The sequence below is a fragment of the Terrapene carolina genome, unplaced genomic scaffold, assembly GCF_002925995.2.
Source record: "Terrapene carolina triunguis isolate 2854851 unplaced genomic scaffold, T_m_triunguis-2.0 Scaffold42, whole genome shotgun sequence".
In the NCBI taxonomy this organism is placed as follows: Eukaryota; Metazoa; Chordata; order Testudines; family Emydidae; genus Terrapene; species Terrapene triunguis.
Window position 1 is genome coordinate 5,993,857 of NW_020664393.1, and position 18,145 is coordinate 6,012,001.

The 18,145-nt window shown below is 46.1% G+C and overlaps 1 protein-coding gene across 1 annotated transcript in view; it reads right to left on the minus strand.

Moving 5' to 3' along the window:
• Nucleotides 1–18,145, minus strand: part of FOXO3 (forkhead box O3) — a 149,197-nt gene that overhangs the window by 18,646 nt on the left and 112,406 nt on the right. The window contains exon 2 of the mRNA XM_024202604.2: nt 14,094–15,535. Coding sequence (XP_024058372.1) covers nt 14,129–15,535 — 1,407 coding nt within the window. The 3' untranslated portion in view covers nt 14,094–14,128. The remainder of the gene's footprint in view (nt 1–14,093; nt 15,536–18,145) is intronic.

Genomic DNA, 18,145 nt, shown 5'->3' on the forward strand with positions numbered 1-18,145 from the left:
GGGGGGGGGGGGCGGCCAAAATTGTTTTTGCCTTGGGCGGCAAAAATCCTAGAGCTGGCCCTGGCTGAACCTCTCCTGTGAGGTACTGAATGCCAATGGGAATTGAGAGCATTTGTAGCAGGTACTTAGTGCATTGAAACTATATAAATTATGGAGATATACCCATCTCATAGAACTGGAAGGGGCCCCGAAGGGTCATCGAGTCCAGCCCCCTGCCTTCACTAGCAGGACCAAGTACTGATTTTTGCCCTAGATCCCTAAGTGGCCCCCTCAAGGATTGAACTCACAACCCTGGGTTTAGCAGGCCAATGTTCAAACCACTGAGCTATCCCTCCCCCTATATATAGTTTATTACATGCTATAATCATGCCTTATTCAGATTTTAGTCAATCTTTCTCCATGGACTTTGCTGCGGCAATGTGCTGGCTAGTAACTTAGATATAAATTTGTAGTCATTGCTACCTACCCAACCCATACGAAGGAAGAAGAATGGGTCATCAGCATAAAGAATAAACTCAAGGCCTTAATCATGCAATACAGTCTGCTAGTTCTGACCCATACACCCATACTAAGTGCTTTCCTACATAGTACTGTCCTCTACGGGGGGGATTTCTAAAGCACACTAACATGTTGCACATTAATTGGTCCATGTAGCCCCTGCTGGTGTGAACTAAAGGTTCCTAGTGCACTTTAACATAGTACTGTTTCAAACAACACTATGCTAAAGCACTCCATCAGTGTCTACATGGACCAATTAATGTGCAAGATGTTAGTGCGCTTTAGAAATCACACCCCCACAGTGCGCTTTGCTCTATCCTCTACTCTACCCACTGAAGTCAATGAGACTCTTCAAGGGTGCATGTCCAAATGAAGGGATTGCATTGCACAATAGGAGCCTAAGTACCTCATAATTTCACCAAACAAATAAAATAGTTTATCTCGCCCTGTGTTCTCCAAATCAATTTAATTCACGTGCACTTTTGTGGTGCAGTGTAAAAAATAAATATCTATTGAGCAAAATTTCCTGCTACCAATCACTGAATTTGTGATGAAGATGAAAAAGACAGTTACCTTTTTATGTAACTGGTGTTCTTTGAGATGTGTTGCTCATTTCCATTCAACATAGGTGTGTGCGCTTGCCACATGCACTGGTGCCGGAAGTTTTTCCCTCAGCAGTATCCATAGAGGACTGGCTCTGGCACCCCCTGGAGTGGCGCGCGTATGCCGCGGCATATAAGGCGCCACCGGCGCCCTCCACCCTCAGTTCCTTCTTGCTGGAAATTCCAACAGTGGGAAAGGAGGGCGGGTCGTTGAATGGACATTAGCAACACATCTCGAAGAACACCAGTTACAGAAAAAGGTAACTGTCTTTTCTCCTTCGAGTGATTGCTCATGTCCATTCAACTCAGGTGACTCCCAGCAGTACCCCTGGAGGTGGGTAAGGAGTTCACGGACATGTAGACTGCAATACAGCTCTGCCGAACCCAGCCTGCTGCATGATGGCATAGTGGGCCTGGAATGTTGTACCGAGGATCATGTCGTGGCTCTACAGATGTCCTGGATCGGAACGTGTGCAGGAAGGCCACCAAGGATGCCTGTGCTGGCTCTGACGATCAGCGGCGGAGGGACTCCCACTAACTCATAGCAGGTCCGAATGCAAGAGATGATCCAGTTAGAAATCCTTTGCGTGGACACTGGGAGGCCCTTCATCCTATTCGCTGCAGAGATGAAAAGCTGAGTCGACTTACAGAAAGGTTTTGTCCGATCTAGGTAGAAAGCCAGAGCCCTTCTTATGTCCAAAGCGTGAAGGCGCCTCTCTTCACTAATCTCATGGGGTTTAGGGCAGAAGACCGGAAGAAAGATGTCCTGGCTCATGTGGAAAGTAGACACCACCTTGGGAAGGAAGGCCGGGTGGGGCCAGAGCTGGACCTTGTCCTTATAGAAGACCATGTATGGCGGTTCTGAGGTCAGGGCTTGCAGCTCGGAGACTCGGCTCGCTGATGTCACTGCCATCAGGAAAGCTACCTTCCATGATAGGTAAGATAGGAAGCATGAGGCCAAAGGCTCAAAGGGTGGGCCCGTGAGCCTGGACAGAACCAAGTTGAGATCCCACTGAAGGGCTGGGGACCGGACTTGAGAAAAGAGCCTCTCAAGGCCTCTAAGGAACTGACCGTCATGTCATGGGAGAACAGTCTGCCCCTGGATTGGCGGATCAAGGGTCGAAATGGCCACCAGGTGCACCCTGATAGAGGAGTGCACCAGGCCCTTGTTCCTTAAATGAAGCAGGTAGTCCAAGATCGACTGCACCGAAGAATGCAAAGGGGGGATGCCCCGCTCGGCCACCCAGCAGGAGAACCTCGCACACTTTGCCAGGTAGGTCTGCCTAGTCAAGGGCTTTCTACTCTTGAGGAGGACCTTCTGGACCCTGTCCAAACAGGCCTGTTCATCCGAGTTCAACCATGCAACATCCACGCTGTGAGGTGGAGGGACGCAAGGTTAGGGTGCAAGTGTTGGCCGTGATCCTGTGACAGCAGGTCCGTTCGGTTCAACAGGGGCCAGGGAGGGATCGCTGACAAGCTTGATAGCGTTCCGATTCAGTGCTGGCGAGGCCACGCCAGGGCGATCATAATGACCTGCGCCTTGTCTCTCTTGATTTTTGCTAGGACCTTACTGATGAGCAGAATCGGAGGGAACACGTATATCAGGCTTCCTGCCCACGACAGGAGGAAGACGTCGGAGAAGGAGCCCTTGCCCAGACTCCATCTGGAGTAAAACCTGTGGTATCTCGTGTTCTGCCTGGTGATGAACAAATCCACTTGGGGAGTTCCCCACTTCTGGAAGATCATGCTGGCTACCTCCGGGTGGACCACCAATCATGATGAGAGGAGAAGTCTCTGCTTAGGTGAACTACTAGATGGATTCTGTGGTCGATGCAGAAGTCCCAGAGACAGAGTGCCTCTTGGCAAAGGGCCGAGGATCGCGCTCCACCTTGCCTGTTGATGTAGAACATCAAGGCCGTGTTGTCTGTGACCACTCTGAGTTGTCTGACCACTCTGCCCAATAGGTGAGGTAGGAAGACCGCGCATGCTCTGCCTGAGCTCTTTGACGTTTATGTGTCGTGTCGACTCCTCTGGGGACCACATACCCTGGGTCTGGAGGGTGCCGAGGTGCACCCCCATCCGAGGTGTCCGAAGCCAACACGACTGAGTGAGGAGTGCTGATGAAGGGAACGCCTTCCAGGACATTCCCAGGGTCGGTCCACCATCGCAGCGATGTAAGTACCGTCGACCTTCTCCAGGTGGTCCCTGGACTGGGAGTAGACCGTCGCCAGCCATTGCTGCAGGGGTCGCATCCGGAGCCTGGTGTGCCACACCACATATATACACGCTGCCATGTGACCTAGTAGGCACAGGCAAACCCTAGCTGTGGCCAGGGGAAATGCGGAGACTTCCGCGATGAGGTCTGTCAATGCCCTGAATCTCTCCAGCGGCAGGAACGCCCTGGTGCAGATTGAGTCGAGCACCGCTCCGATGAACTGTATCTGCTGTACCGGAACTAACGTGGATATTTTGTCTTTCACCAACAGGCTGAGGCAACGGCGTGTGGCTAGCAGCACTGCGACATCCCCTTGGACCTGGAGTTGCCCTTGACGAGCCAGTCATCGAGGTACAGGTAGATGTGGATATCCCGATGTCTGAGGTAAGCCGCCACCACTGACATTCACTTGGTAAATACCTGTGGTGCTGTCGCTAGGCCAAATGGGAGGACCGCAAACCAATAATGATCGGGACCTACCATGAGCCGCAGGAAGCGTCTGTGTCCCTCGAAGATGGCGATGTGGAAGTACGCATCTTTCAGATCGAGGGCGGCATACCAGTCTCCCGGATCCAGGGAGGGGATGATGGAAGCCAGGGAGACCATGCGGAACTTCATTTTCGCTAAGTAGCGGTTCAAGCCCCGGGGGTCTAATATGCGCCACAGACCGTCCTTGGCTTTGGGGATTAAAAAGTATTGGGAATAGAACACCTTGTTCCTGTACTCCACAGGAACTACTTCCACCACACCGAGCTGTAGTAGACTCGCTACCTCCTGCATGAGAAGACTCTCGTGAGAAGGGTCCCTGAAGAGGGGTGGGAAGGAGGGGTACAAAAGGGTGGTAGAAAGTAACTGAAGGATGTAACCCTGCACCACCGTATTGAGGACCCATCGGTCCGATATTATAGACGCCCATGCAGGGAGGAAGGAAGAAAGGTGGTTGGCAAACAGAGGGGAGGAAGGATTCAGGGAATAATCTGGTAGGTCGCCCTCGGGCATACCCTCAAAATGGGCGCTTGCCCGTTTGCTTACTGCGGGTCGAGCCCAACTGGGATGTAGACGGGGGTTGGAGGCCAGGGCGCTTCTTGTTGCCCCTGGATCTTTTGTGGGGAGGCTCCTGGCAAGGGTGGCTCCCCTGGCTCTGAAGCTGCTGCAGCTTAAACCGCTTGTGGGAAGGGCCGGGGACATACAGGCCCAGTGTTTTTAGGGTCGTACGGGAATCTTTCAGGCCCTGGAGCTTAATGTCCATCTGTTCTGCGAAAAGGGCGTGGCCATCAAAAGGGAGGTCTTGCATTGTCTGCTGAGTCTCCAAGGAAAGACCAGAGAGGAGTAGCCATGAAGCCCTGCGCAATGAGATGGCCGATGCCAGGGTACGGGTGGTGGTGTCCGCAGCATCTGATGCTGCTTGGAGAGCTGCTCTGGCTGCAGTCAAGCCCTCATCCAGGATCGCCCAGAACTCATTCCTAGAAGCCTCAGGAAGGGTGCTCTCGAACTTGGTCATGGCCTGCCACATATTAAAATCATAGTGGCCTAGTAAGGCCTGATGGTTGGCCACCCGCAACTGTAGACTGGAGGACAAATAAACTTTACGCCCAAACAAGTCTAGTCTCCTTGAGTCTTTATTCTTAGGGGTATCCCCCGGTTGACCCTGTCTCTCTCTGTGGCTGACCGCCTCTACCACTAGGGTATTGGGAGCAGGGTGAGTATAAAGATACTTGTGACCCTTGGATGGCACAAAGTACTTGCGCTCTGCCCTCTTAGAGATTGGAGGCAAGAAGGAGAGGGCTTGCCAGAGGGCATTTGTAATTTTAGCAACCCCCTCATATAGGGGCAAAGCTACCCTGGCCGGGGCCACGAGGCAGAGAACATCAAAGAGGGAGTCTGCGGGCTCCTCTAATTCCTCTGCCTGGAGGCCCAGGTTGGCAGCGACCCTCTTTAGCAGCTCCTGATGCGCCATAGCATCATCATCCTGGGGCACTGGTAGAGGGGGCCCTACTATGGCCTCGTCTGGTGACGATGAGAAGGAAGCCGGTACCAGGGGGTCCTCCGCAACCAGAGGTGGTCTGGTGGCTTGCTCGCCCACTTCCTCCTGTGCCTGAGGAGTGCCTCCAGCCGAGACCTCTTGAGCTGGAGGGGGGCGGGAGGGGACGGTAGCCGGTCTCTCCGAAGCTCCGGATACTGAGCGGGCAGCCTGAGAGGGCTGAGTGAAGCCCCATGGGTTCCATGGGTACCACTGTGCCGGCCACGGAGTCTGAGGCCATGGGCCTAGCTGCGGTGCCACCAACGTAGTCTGCACTGTAGGTGCCGGAGCCTGTCTCGCTACTAGGGAACCTTGCTCCAATCCTGAGCCCGAGCCCGAGCAGTCCTTCCCCTGCGACCGAGACAGGGCTGATTGGTGGCTCTGTCCCGATCGGTACTGGTCGCCCCTCCCGGAGTTGGATCTCGCTGACCTCGACGAGCATCTGGATAGGGGCCTCGGTGACGCTTGGCAGATCCGCGGTGTCCTCGGGCCAGTGATCTATGCCTCACGCTTAACGAGCGGTACCGGGATGTGGAGCGGGATCGGGAACTAGAGCGGGCTTGGCGTCGAGAAGATGTAGCTGCACGCGGTGACGCTGCCCTGGGGGATCGGCAACGGTCTGGGGAATGGTACCATTGGTCCCTTGACTTCTCCCTGGAGCAGTACCAGTGGCGCGGAGATTCCAGGTGCTGACTCCTAAACTCCTGCAGGAGGCGCGTGCCTCCAGAGGTCTGCGCCTGGTTACCGGCGAGCTGAACCTCGAGCCTCTCTGCCCTTGTCCTAGGTCTGGAGACCAGATGGGGCTATGAAGGATCTGCCTGTCATGGTCAGAAGCACATCGGCTGTGAGAGGGTGTGACGGGGAGCACTGCCAGAAAGGTGGAGATTGTGGTGGTCCCAACGCGGGTTAGCCTGGTACCTGGACCCCGCAGGGGCTGGAGCGGGCGGCACTGGGAGGGATGTAATATCTTGTGCCACTTGGAGGGTCTGGGGTAGCCGACGGGGAGCAGGTTGGGCTACACCGCTTGATCTGAGCTGGGGCCCGAGATCCCGAAGGGGGTGAAGAGGCGCCGAGACAGGCCTTGGTCCACCCCAGACTTGTCCCTCCCCTTGTGGGAAGCTGGAGACCTCCCTTGCCCCATCTTCCTGGGCTTCCTGGCTGGAGCCACGGAAGGGGACCGGTGCTGACTCGCAGACAGTACCGGTGGGGTGCTGCGCACCGACGTCACAGTGCTCAGCGCCGAATCGGAGCGCTGCTCTGGCATTGGGGTAAGAAGAGACTCCATAAGGAGCGTCTTCAAGCGAATGTCACGCTCCTTCTTCGTCCTGGGCTTGAAGGACTTGCAGATTTTGCACTTATCACTAATGTGACCTTCGCCCAAGCACCATAAACAACTATTATGTGGATCGCTAATGGGCATGGGCCTTTTACAGTGATCACAGGGCTTAAAGCCTGGGGACAGGGGCATGCCCCATCCCAAGATAAAGTCCCTTTAGGGACCTACTAAGTCTCTAACTTAACAAATAGGTTGAATTAAACTAGAGGGAAACTGTATACAGTAATATTAGCAAGAGGCTAAAGAGTTCAAACGAATGAAAAGCAACAGCTCTAGCTGAAGCAGCACCGGTTCCATGCACCATCATTGGAGGCAAGAAGGAGCTGAGGGTGGAGGAGGCCGGTGGCGCCCTATATGCCGCAGCATACACGCGCCACTCCAGGGGGCGCCAGAGCCAGTCCCCTACAGATACTGTTGAGGGAAAAACTTCCGGCACTGGTGCACGTGGTGAGCACACACACCTAAGTTGAATGGACATGAGCAATCACTCAAAGAAGAACTGAACCTTATTTAACTGTTTATTACTAAAACACTGCCATCATAAGCAGACATGAATATTAAATTTAATGTTTGAACAGGTCAAATCCACACCTACTAATTAAGTTGCAATTTTAGAGAAAATGAGCCAGTTTCTAATCTCACCCGAGCAACATCTACTGGCATCAAATATCTCAATAATACTATAGCGATAAGCACTTTAGAAATGTTAATAGATAAACTGGCAAACATCTATAAAATATCTAGTTGATGATGTGCAGTAGAAATAAGAATCTGTTATACATCTGAAAAAACACAAAAATACAGATGTGTTACGACAAGATTCAGGACTTAAATGATTCCGTTTAGTCCTTGTTGTCTTTTTAAAAATGGAGAATTCATTTTATGCTCATTAAAAGGTTTGGCATTATACAACAGTTAGAAAATATATCTGTCTTACATGTACTAGTGGACAGAGTTGACGGTTTCACAAACATTAGTGAAAAAGATAGTCCCACAAGTATTTCTGTGCTTTCTTCCATATTGGCCTCTATGCTTGGAACACTTTCCTTCTTCTGGTCTGCCAAGCGGCTAAACTCTCCTCATTCAAATACCTCCTAAAGACTCAATTCTGCTAAAATGCCCACATGTGAGCCAACAATTTATTATCATATCAGCTAATATTAAAAAACCCAACCTGATGACTGAATCAGCATGGGAGAAAGACTAATCTTGGTAATTGTGTAATCTTGTTGCTATAACCCACACAGCACCCCATACCACCTATTCATTGCAATCTCCACTTGTTGTATCATGTCAGCTATTGAACTGTAAGATCCTCAAGGCAGGGATTATGTCTTCTGTAAATGGTGTGAGGTGCCTACCACATCTTTGGGCATTATAAAATGATAAATAATAATAATCATCAATATCAGAGTATTGCTGATTCAAACTCAGACCTGAATATAACTTAGCTCAGAAAGTAAGTGAACTGTAAAGTAGATAGCATTTGTTCAACCCCGTAAAATTGCCTTCTAGTCTGGCCACAAACTAGGCAAGGCCCAGTCCCAACAGGGGGGAAAAGATGTACAAATATCCATCAAGTTGATTCAGCATTCTGTTGGGGTCCTTGTGCCACTTCTCTGAGTCCTACCTGCCATCCAAGGGCCTCTCTGAAATCCCTTAGTCCTCTGGTGGCTTTAGATTTTGAAAGCAATCTCTATCCTATCTCCATCTATAAAAACCTAGATAACTACTGCCTGCTGACCCTACACTTAAGGTACAAGCTTATTTGAGGGTGCCTTCTTTCTGGCCAGCATGGTAATCCCCATGATGGTGTTTACTTCAGAAAAGGGAACACGTATGGCCCTGGGACTGTCAGACTCCTTGGGCAATAGGTGCTCAACCTCTGCTTTCTTAATTTCGACTGCAGCAGCAGCAAACTTATTTTCTGCAAAGACAAAATCATCTTCTCTGTGGAACATTCTCTGGGCAAACCTCTCCAATTCAAAGGGTGAAATTTATCCAAGTGTAGAGGCTTTATGCACTGCTTAAGCTTTAAACATGAGTTTCAGTGGGCCTTATGTGATCCACAGAGCTTTGTGTGGGCACAGGGGTGAATTTCACCCAGAGAGGCTTACCTGGTGAATACAGGTATAACAAATCTGCAAATAGTCCCAAAATTTATCATTTGCTATATTGTAGAGGTAATTGTTGTTTTTGGTGATGTAATACTATGTGTTACCCTTTGTAATTTGGGTAATCTACAACTATAATTAACTGACCTTGCCAGGACTCTATGACCTAGGATTGCATCATTTTAAATGATGCATGAAGGAAAAATGAACGTCTCTAGCCAATTTTTGAGGTATTTTTGCTTTCAATTTTCAAACAAGTCAACTCAATCCCCCTGCAACTATATTATGGAACCTAGAGGAATCCGATGAAATAGAAATTTAAAATCTCTCTTCACAACATGTTGATCACCAGCCCATGACATTCTGATATAAAGTTCCAAATGATTCTATCTTTCTAGTTGTGTTTAAGGATACCCTTTCAGTCAGTACTGTTTCCTGAGTGTTCAGTGGGTGACAACAATCATAAAACAAAGAAGAGCTGTTGTGGGACAACAGGTGTTAAGAAGAGACATTAACAATCAGTAGTATTCTGAAGAGAGGTTAGGAAATAGTGACTGAAAAATTGTCCCGATTATTGAGGGTGTTGGGGGGGGCACATTCAATACCTTTGGGAGGGGGGACAAAAGAAATGGAGCTAAAAAGGAACACAGGCCTCAACTGTCTGAACGGGGGAAATCACAGATGAGTGAATGAAGTAGGAGAAAGTTTGCTGATTCTCTCCCTTTCCTTCTTCTAGGCTAAAACCAACAGCTATTATATCATGCCCCAATCAGGTTCCTCTGAAATGCTGGTCATGGTTACCATCAGAGGCACAAAGCCAGTGTAACAAAAGTGGGGGGTGTTCTCTCCCAGAAATTTCTAGAGAAACTAAATTCATAATGTTGGATTCTTTGCACATTTGCATTGGCCCTATAAAGAAAGTCTTTGGATTAAAAAAATAAAAATAAATCCCACATAGGAATACTATATAGATTCTAAGCATAAACAAAACAACTGTATATTTGTTCTTTCCAAAAAACTGACTCCCAAGAGATTTTGCTGGTTTATGGAAAATTTAGTACTTAATATTCTATGTATATTGATAACCTATGGAAAATGATACATTTTGGTTTTGAAATCCCACTCAGCCTTTTTCATGGAGCAGATTTCATGTTTGCAACGGCTGAAACATTCTGCTGAAAAGTAGTTTCTTAAGCTTTAATCTTATAAAGATTCTTTACTGAGATCAGGAAAATTGCTTAGAGTAGCATTTAATTCAAGCTCCTTATAACTATGGTGAAGCAGACAAATAATTGAAAAAGCAATGCAGAATTACTGCATAATATTTAATGTGAGACACTTTTACCAAAATAAGAGACACTCACATGGAGGCAAATTCTCAAATGGGATTGTTGAATAGACCAGGAACTATTCATAATCAGTAAGTTCAGACAAAAAACCACATCTACCCTTGCACCTGGTACCAAATCAATCAATAGCACCAGGTCCAGTAATGAGAGGCAGTGACAGGCTTCCACAGAAAAGTGGCCAGTACTCCACCAGAGTTTATATAGTTAACAAGTCTGTCCTCTGTAAAGAAAGTCGTTTCACACACAAGTACCAGTTTCTTTATTCTGAGTATTCAGCCTGGGAAAATCAAGGCATCTATTCTTTCTATGAATGACAAAGGGCAATCTTTTATGAGGCAGCTGAGAGAACTTTGCAGATATTTCTGTGCAGAACACTTATTGTAATGTTGCCCAGCCAAGGCTCCATGTAGATATCCTTTTCATGTAAGCAGTATAGGGATGCTACTAAAACATGGTGTCAAGTCATTTTCTTGGACACATTTTCTCAACCAATATTATCAAGGGCATTTATTTTTGCGAGACCTGTTGGCAAACTGTGACCTTGGGCATTTTACTGTGATAACATTCCTGCTTTGTTTTTATGCATCACATGAAGATTTGGGATTTCTAACTCCATACACTATATAAGCACTAAGAAGGAAAAGTAACGAACAAACAAAAACAGAAAAAAAACAGATCTCTCAACAAGTATGGAGTTTTGGAAGTTTTTGTTAATAGTTCATGGACAAGGGTTCTAGATTCTGAGAGGGAAAGCATTCTTTTTCTAAATGATTAAAAGATGAAACTGAAAGAGAGTCTGAGTCTTTTGAATTTCAGTAAATACCCACATAGCATGCACGGCCTTGTCAAGGTGCTATCCTACGGCATGATCAGCAGGGTGAGATTAAGATTCTACGGTTCATTCCCTCCCAGCAGTCTGACATTTGGAAAGAGTTTGGCTTGTACCGCAAAGAAATCCGTGAAGCTCCTTTCTTCTAGAAAAGATAAAGGATGGGGGCAGCCAACTATCACATCTACAAAAGTGGCCTCTGAAGACTAAATGAAGGAATTTTGTACATGGCACGGTCCTTCTCTCTTTTTCAGACAACAAATCAATATATATCTTCTATAATGCTCAAAATATGCAGCTGGAAGCATCACTCACCACAGCTGTTCCCCAGCTTCAAAGCCTTTCCTTAACAGTCTAACTGTGAATTAGAGAAAGAAATCTCCATTAACTACAGAATACCTCAAGTAGCAAGGGTGAGAGGGCTGTTCGTCAGCAAGTTATGCAATTTAAACTTGAAAGACAAAAAAAAAGAGAGTTTATAGTATATCGCAAACTGAATGCCTGTTAGCCTTGCAGTTGGGGTATTCTATACATTATTCTGAAGTTAATGGAATTTCTGCACTCTAATTTATAACTAACCTTTTGTACTCCTGTATTTTGAAATCTATTCCCCTATACTAATAAACAAACATTGGAGACAAAGGACACTTCAGGAGGAATCTATAACATGAGGGCGTGAATGTGTGTGTGTAAGAAGATGGATGTATGGATGCAGGTGAAAACCCAAATGACCTGCAGAAACAACGAGGAACACATTGATATCAGCGGCAAGATTGACAATTTCCACTATTAAGGAAAAGAAATACGGAGAAACCCCATGAAACTGTAGTAAATTCAAAAAGACGGGAAGAAGCCAGCGCCTAACTAGGAATATATTGCAGTCCAAATCTGCTGGTGTTATGCAAGTGAAATTCCCAATGAAGTTACTAGGAGTCATATATAGGACAGATTACAGGATTGGGCCCTAAAATGGAAAGAGATGGCCACTTGTGGTTGTGATTACCCCTTATACATTTTACACATTTAAAATGGCTGCTCTCTGGGCCCAGGTTCCTAATAATTCCATAATTTTTGCATTTTTTTCCTTGAGAAAAAAATGTGAAAAATATGTGATTTCCTTAAAATCACAGCACCACAGCAAAAATACAGCTCTGATTAAGTCACAATCTGTTGTGCACTTTACTGCACCAGATCCACGCACTGAGTAGATCCACGAGTGCAATCTCTCCTATCCCATGCTGTACTGCTGCTCCATACACCACGGAGCTTCTGCCACCAACCAACCCTGCATATCACCCCAGTTATTTGGTTACTTGGGCTGTATACTGTGGTGAAGGTTCAGTCTGTCGTGATAGAAAAATAAGTCATTTCTGAGTTCCACGAGTCCTAAAACCACACATCTTCCACCGTTAATTGGTTTTTCATTATTTTTTGTAACTAAGAAGTTTGATTTAATTAGTAGTTAACATTTCTAAAAACTAAATTAAAAAAGCTGGTAGCTTCTGACACGGTCTCATAAGAACGTAAGAATGGCCATACTGTGTCCGACCAGAGGTCCATCCAGCCCAGTATCCTGTCTGCCAACAGTGGCCAATGCCAGGTGCCCCAGAGGGAGTGAACCTAACAGGTAATGATCAAGTGATCTCTCTCCTGCCATCCATCTCCATCCTCTGACAAACAGAGGCTAGGGACACCATTCTTTACCCATCCTGGCTAATAGCCATTAATGGACTTAACCTCCATGAATTTATCCAGGTCTCTTTTAAACCCTGTTATAGTCCTAGCCTTCACAACCTCCTCAGGCAAGGAGTTCCACAGGTTGACTGGGCACTGTGTAAAGAACTTCCTTTTATTTGTTTGAAATCTGCTGCCCATTAATTTCATTTGGTGGCCCCTAGTTCTTATATTATGAACAAGTAAATAACTTTTCCGTATTCACTTTCTCCGGACCACTCATGATTTTATATACCTCTATCATATCCTCCCTTAGTCTCCTCTTTTCCAAGCTGAAAAGTCCTAGCCTCTTTAATCTCTCCTCATATGGGACCTGTTCCAAACCCCTAATCATTTTAGTTACCCTTCTCTGTACCTTTTCTAATGCCAGTATATCTTTTTTGAGATGAGGAGACCACATCTGTATGCAGTATTCAAGATATGGGCGTACCATGGATTTATATAAGGGCAATAAGTTATTCTCTGTCTTATTCTCTATCCCTTTTTAATGATTCCTAACATCCTGGTTGCTTTTTTGACTGCTGCTGCACACTGCGTGGACATCTTCAGAGAACTATCCACGATGACTCCAAGATCTCTTTCCTGATTAGTTGTAGCTAAATTAGCCCCCATCATATTGTATGTATAGTTGGGGTTATTTTTTCCAATGTGCATTACTTTACATTTATCCACATTAAATTTCATTTGCCATTTTATTGCCCAATCACTTAGTTTTGTGAGATCTTTTTGAAGTTCTTCACAGTCTGCTTTGGTCTTAACTATCTTGAGCCGTTTAGTATCATCTGCAAACTTTGCCACCTCACTGTTTACCCCTTTCTCCAGATCATTTATGAATAAGTTGAATAGGATTGGTCCTAGGACTGATCCTTGGGGAACACCACTAGTTACCCCTCTCCATTCTGAAAATTTACCATTTATTCCTACCCTTTGTTCCCTGTCTTTTAACCAGTTCTCAATCCATGAATGGATCTTTCTTCCCTCTTATTCCATGACAACTTAATTTACGTAAGAGCCTTTGGTGAGGGACCTTGTCAAAGGCTTTCTGGAAATCTAAGTACACTATGTCCACTGGATCCCCTTTGACCACATGTTTGTTGACCCCTTCAAAGAACTCTAATAGAGGCCCTCAGTGACAGTGTTGCAGCTGAGAAGAAACTGCCTAATTAGGATCTGGGGTTAGCCCTGAACTTTGAACTTGAAATCTTTACAACCTTTAGCTTTCCCTCCCCTCCCTCAACACCTCCTAAGTTTGTTTATATCACATATATCACAATACATCAAGTTCACCACAGATCACATTAATATCATTAATGCACACAAACTATTAACTACTCAGGGTAAACGCCAATAAAAAACAACAAACCAAATATTTTTACCACATCTACAGGACACTGACCTGCTTTGCCCATTTCCCCTTTTCTCAAAGATCCTTCAGCCTGGCACCCAACTCTGTGACGAAGCCTGCTTAGCACCAGTGAAGCTCCCCACATTCAGACTGACAACGTTCTGAGCTGAGATGAGGGAATCGAAGTTAAAATCCAACCCATCTGCATCCATGAGTTCACTGCGGATAATGGACTCCATGTCACATTCCAAGCTTCCATTGAAAATATCCAGGTCCAAATCGCTTGGGAATTTATCATGCCCCATGACTGGAAGGTTCACACTAGTGGAATACAAAGAAGAGCCTGAGAGTGAGTCAGAAAGGGTTTGCATAGACTGACTGACGGGTGACTGCTGCTGGTGTTTGGCCGACCCTAAGTTGTTCGTATCATTTAAGCCCATGTTACTGATGGAATTTGACAAGGCACGACTGCCACCAAGAGAAGAATTCTGAGATTGATGCTGGTGGTGGAGCAGGTTCTGGTTGACCAAACTTCCCTGGTTGGACTGAGCAGCAAATGACATCATTGGATCACTACGAAGCATGATACTCCTGCGTGAATTCTGGGCAGACACAGCAGTGCTGGCTTGAGACATGAGTGGATCAGACTGCGTCATCATGACATCACTGTGACTAAGTGACTCAGATGCCAGCAGATCCTGCAGCGTCTGGTTGTTATAATGAGAAATGGAAGAAAAGGTAGCTTGCTTGTTCTCTTGAATGGTCTGCATGGGAGACTGACGAAGGGAATTCAGAGATGATGGTCCAAACACAGCACTGTTGAAATTACTTGATGGAGAACCAAGTCCAGAACCTTTGGAACCATATGGAAAACTGGAGCTTCTTTGCATGAGCCCCCCTGATGGTGACTGCTGGGGAGAGGGGAGCGTTATATTGTCCAAAAGATCATCCATGATGAGGTTATCTGTCAGTCCATCATTCAAGTTCATTGTGCCTGCCATATCAGTCAACCTAGGCAACTCAACAGTACATGGTTTATTTACCGATGGGGACATGCTTGATGGACTATTGTACAGCATTGGAGAAAGTGGAGCATCATCATCCTGAACGTCATCTAGTTCGGTACTCGCCAATATCGGTGACAAACGGCCACTTATTGTACTGGCATTTGAATTTGTACGAGAGCGGAAATCTGTCCAAGCATCCAGCTCATCACTGCTGCGGGAAGTTGGGCTCCCTGGCCACTTGGAAAGTTGAGACGGGCTGTCCTCGGTAGCTTCTTGTGCAGCTTGCAGGGCTGCCTTTTTCTTAGCTGCTCGGCCTCTGCTCTTTGTGTATTTGTTGCTATTGTCCATTGAAACAGCGCGTCTCCGTGGGGGCTTCCCACCTTTTCCACCATCTGGATTAATCATCCACCAAGAGCTTTTCCCAGTTCCTTCATTCTGTACCCTGATGAATCGACTGTGAAGTGACAAATTATGCCGGATTGAGTTCTGTGGGAAAGGAATACAACAAAAAGTCAGGGCAAGTACCATTTCCTCTGCTAGTCTCATCTCAATCACGCAAGCCCAAAATTAAACGAAACTTTGAAATCCAATCAAAACACTGGGCTGCTCTGGACATTCTGCACTGCTCAGGCAGGGGTCAGATACTGGTTGTAAATCGTGAGCAGGGAGTTCTCCTTGTGGAGAATGCCATGCTGCCGTAAAGCAGAGCCAACTCCTGTGCCAGCTTCTCTGCCCTCACCCCTCCTCACCCTTGACATAGAGAGCACTTCCAGGGAGAAGGAATGTGGCAGAGCTCCACTCTGCTGTGCCCATCCTCCACTGGTGTAACCATCACCCAGGCTAGAGACTGCAGGACGAGGGAGCTGCAACTGACACCCTGACAACCCACCCTTCCCCTGGGCTGTAGGTTGCTCATACTTCCAAATCATTCAACAGCAACAAACAAACAAACAAACAAAAAGCCGCATTAACAACTGCTAAGCCCCGGTAGATCTGTACCGCTTCTATTTTTGACTGAATAAAATGTCCTGCATACAGATTAAATTATCAGTTACTATTGTTCCAACTCTCTTAAAATGAGAACTGCAAACACTTCAATAAAGGTGATTGAAAGGCTGTCTACTCTCATTGCAGCTTCTGTAAGTACCTTTGTATTCTTTACTGAAATGCAATTTTGTACATGTATTATAACAATACTCCAGTGCAAATCACAACTGCTTTCCTTCCTCCTCCTATAGAACTGCACACTGGAGGTGGGATGTACTTTTTCTTTCCATTGTTGGAATTTGAATTATATATTCAGGGTAGCTGGTCTGTTGCTCCCCGTACCCACAGCATCCTCATAGTCTCCCAAAGTTGGAATGCCATTATGCACGATAAGATCATAAGCACAGCAGGCTGCTAGTAACAGAAATCTAGAGTACCCATAAAAGGTCCAATGAATCCCAAATCCTGCCAGGTGCCATCAGATACACTGGACACAAGAAATGAAAAACAGTACTGTATTCTGCGTATGCATTCTCAAAAAAGTGGCGTGACTTCACACTATGGTGATTGAACCCAGTACAAAATCCCGAAAGAGACCCAGAAAACTAACTCCCAGTAACTCACGTAAAATGACACCAGACTTACACAAGTGTAACTGAGATCAAAATCTCACTCTAGATCCTCTGCTTAAAATACAGCTAAAAAGACCATAAGAAATTTGCTAATAAGAATTTGTATGTTTTTTGATTTTATGCGCAAGTTAAAGAGTTTTGGAGCTATGCCATATTATTTTGGCAAACCAGTTGTACTAATGCTGTATGTTAAATTTGAACAAGTTTTAAGTCATAGATGTTTTTAAAATATTGGCAAACATCAGCTGTATCTATGTGGAGGATACAAATACATGTGTTCCACCAGCATGTTTTAAAAAGAAAAAGTCAACAGTCTCTCATTGTAACCAAACAAGCCAGAATAAGTGTTTTCCATTTACAATGCACTGAAGGGATTCCAGTTTCAGTTGGACAAAGAACACACACAACCAAACAATTATTCATAAACACATTAGCATTCATACTATTAACATAAAGGGATGTTTGACGTAAGTGAACTGAAGACACATTGGCTGTGTGAAGAAATGTAGCCCAGAATTTTTTTTTTTCCATTTTGTTGATGGTAAATACATTTTTTTCATGTTGTATTTTTGGTCAGTTTCAGGACTGACCTCCCCCCACACACACCTCTCTCAAATTCTTCTCACACATGGACAGCAGAAACATTCTTGTTTACCACTCATGAAAAAGAAAAAGTAATAAACTACAAAACAGGAGTTGTTCTTTTTAAACAATTTGCACAGCATAGCAAACAAGACTCCATAATGACACTAAAGTTACGTTTGTATCAGCACCTCAGTTATACACTCTTATATTTCCAAGAGACTATAATACCTTGAAAAAATTATTTGGGTTCATTCTCAGCATAAAAGTTCCTCAGTCTAGCCAGGAGGGAATTTTTTTATTATTGAATTAGTGAGATTATAACTATATTTAGGGTCTGGCAGAAATATGTTTTAAATTATATTAACCAGATGCCACTACCCACTTTCCCACTCTCCCCCAACAGGGCTCTTAAATAAATCATTTGAGTTTTTAAAATTTAACTAACATTTCCTACCTGATGCTCCAATCCTGCAACTGAGTCCATGTGGATGGATTCTTATGCCCATGCCTTGCTGGCTTCAATGGGGCTCTGTGCAGGAAGTATTTATGTTTGTCCGCATGGATCCAGTTGTAGGATCAGGCCTAACTAGGGTTGCCAACTTTCTAATCACACAAAACCGAAAACTCTTGCCCCGCCCCTGCCCCTCCCCTTCGCCGAGGCCCTGCCACCTGCTCACTCCATCCCCTCCTCTCTGTCGCTTATTCTCCCCCACCCTCACTCACTTTCACTGGGCTGGGGCAGGTGGTTGGGGTATGGGAGGGGGTTAAGGCTCTGGTTGGGGGTGCGGGCTCCGGGGTGGGGCCAGAAATGAGAGATTCAGGGTGTAGGAGGGGCTCTGGGTTGGGGCCAGGGATGAGGGGTTTGGGGTGCAGGAGGGAACTCCAGTCAGGG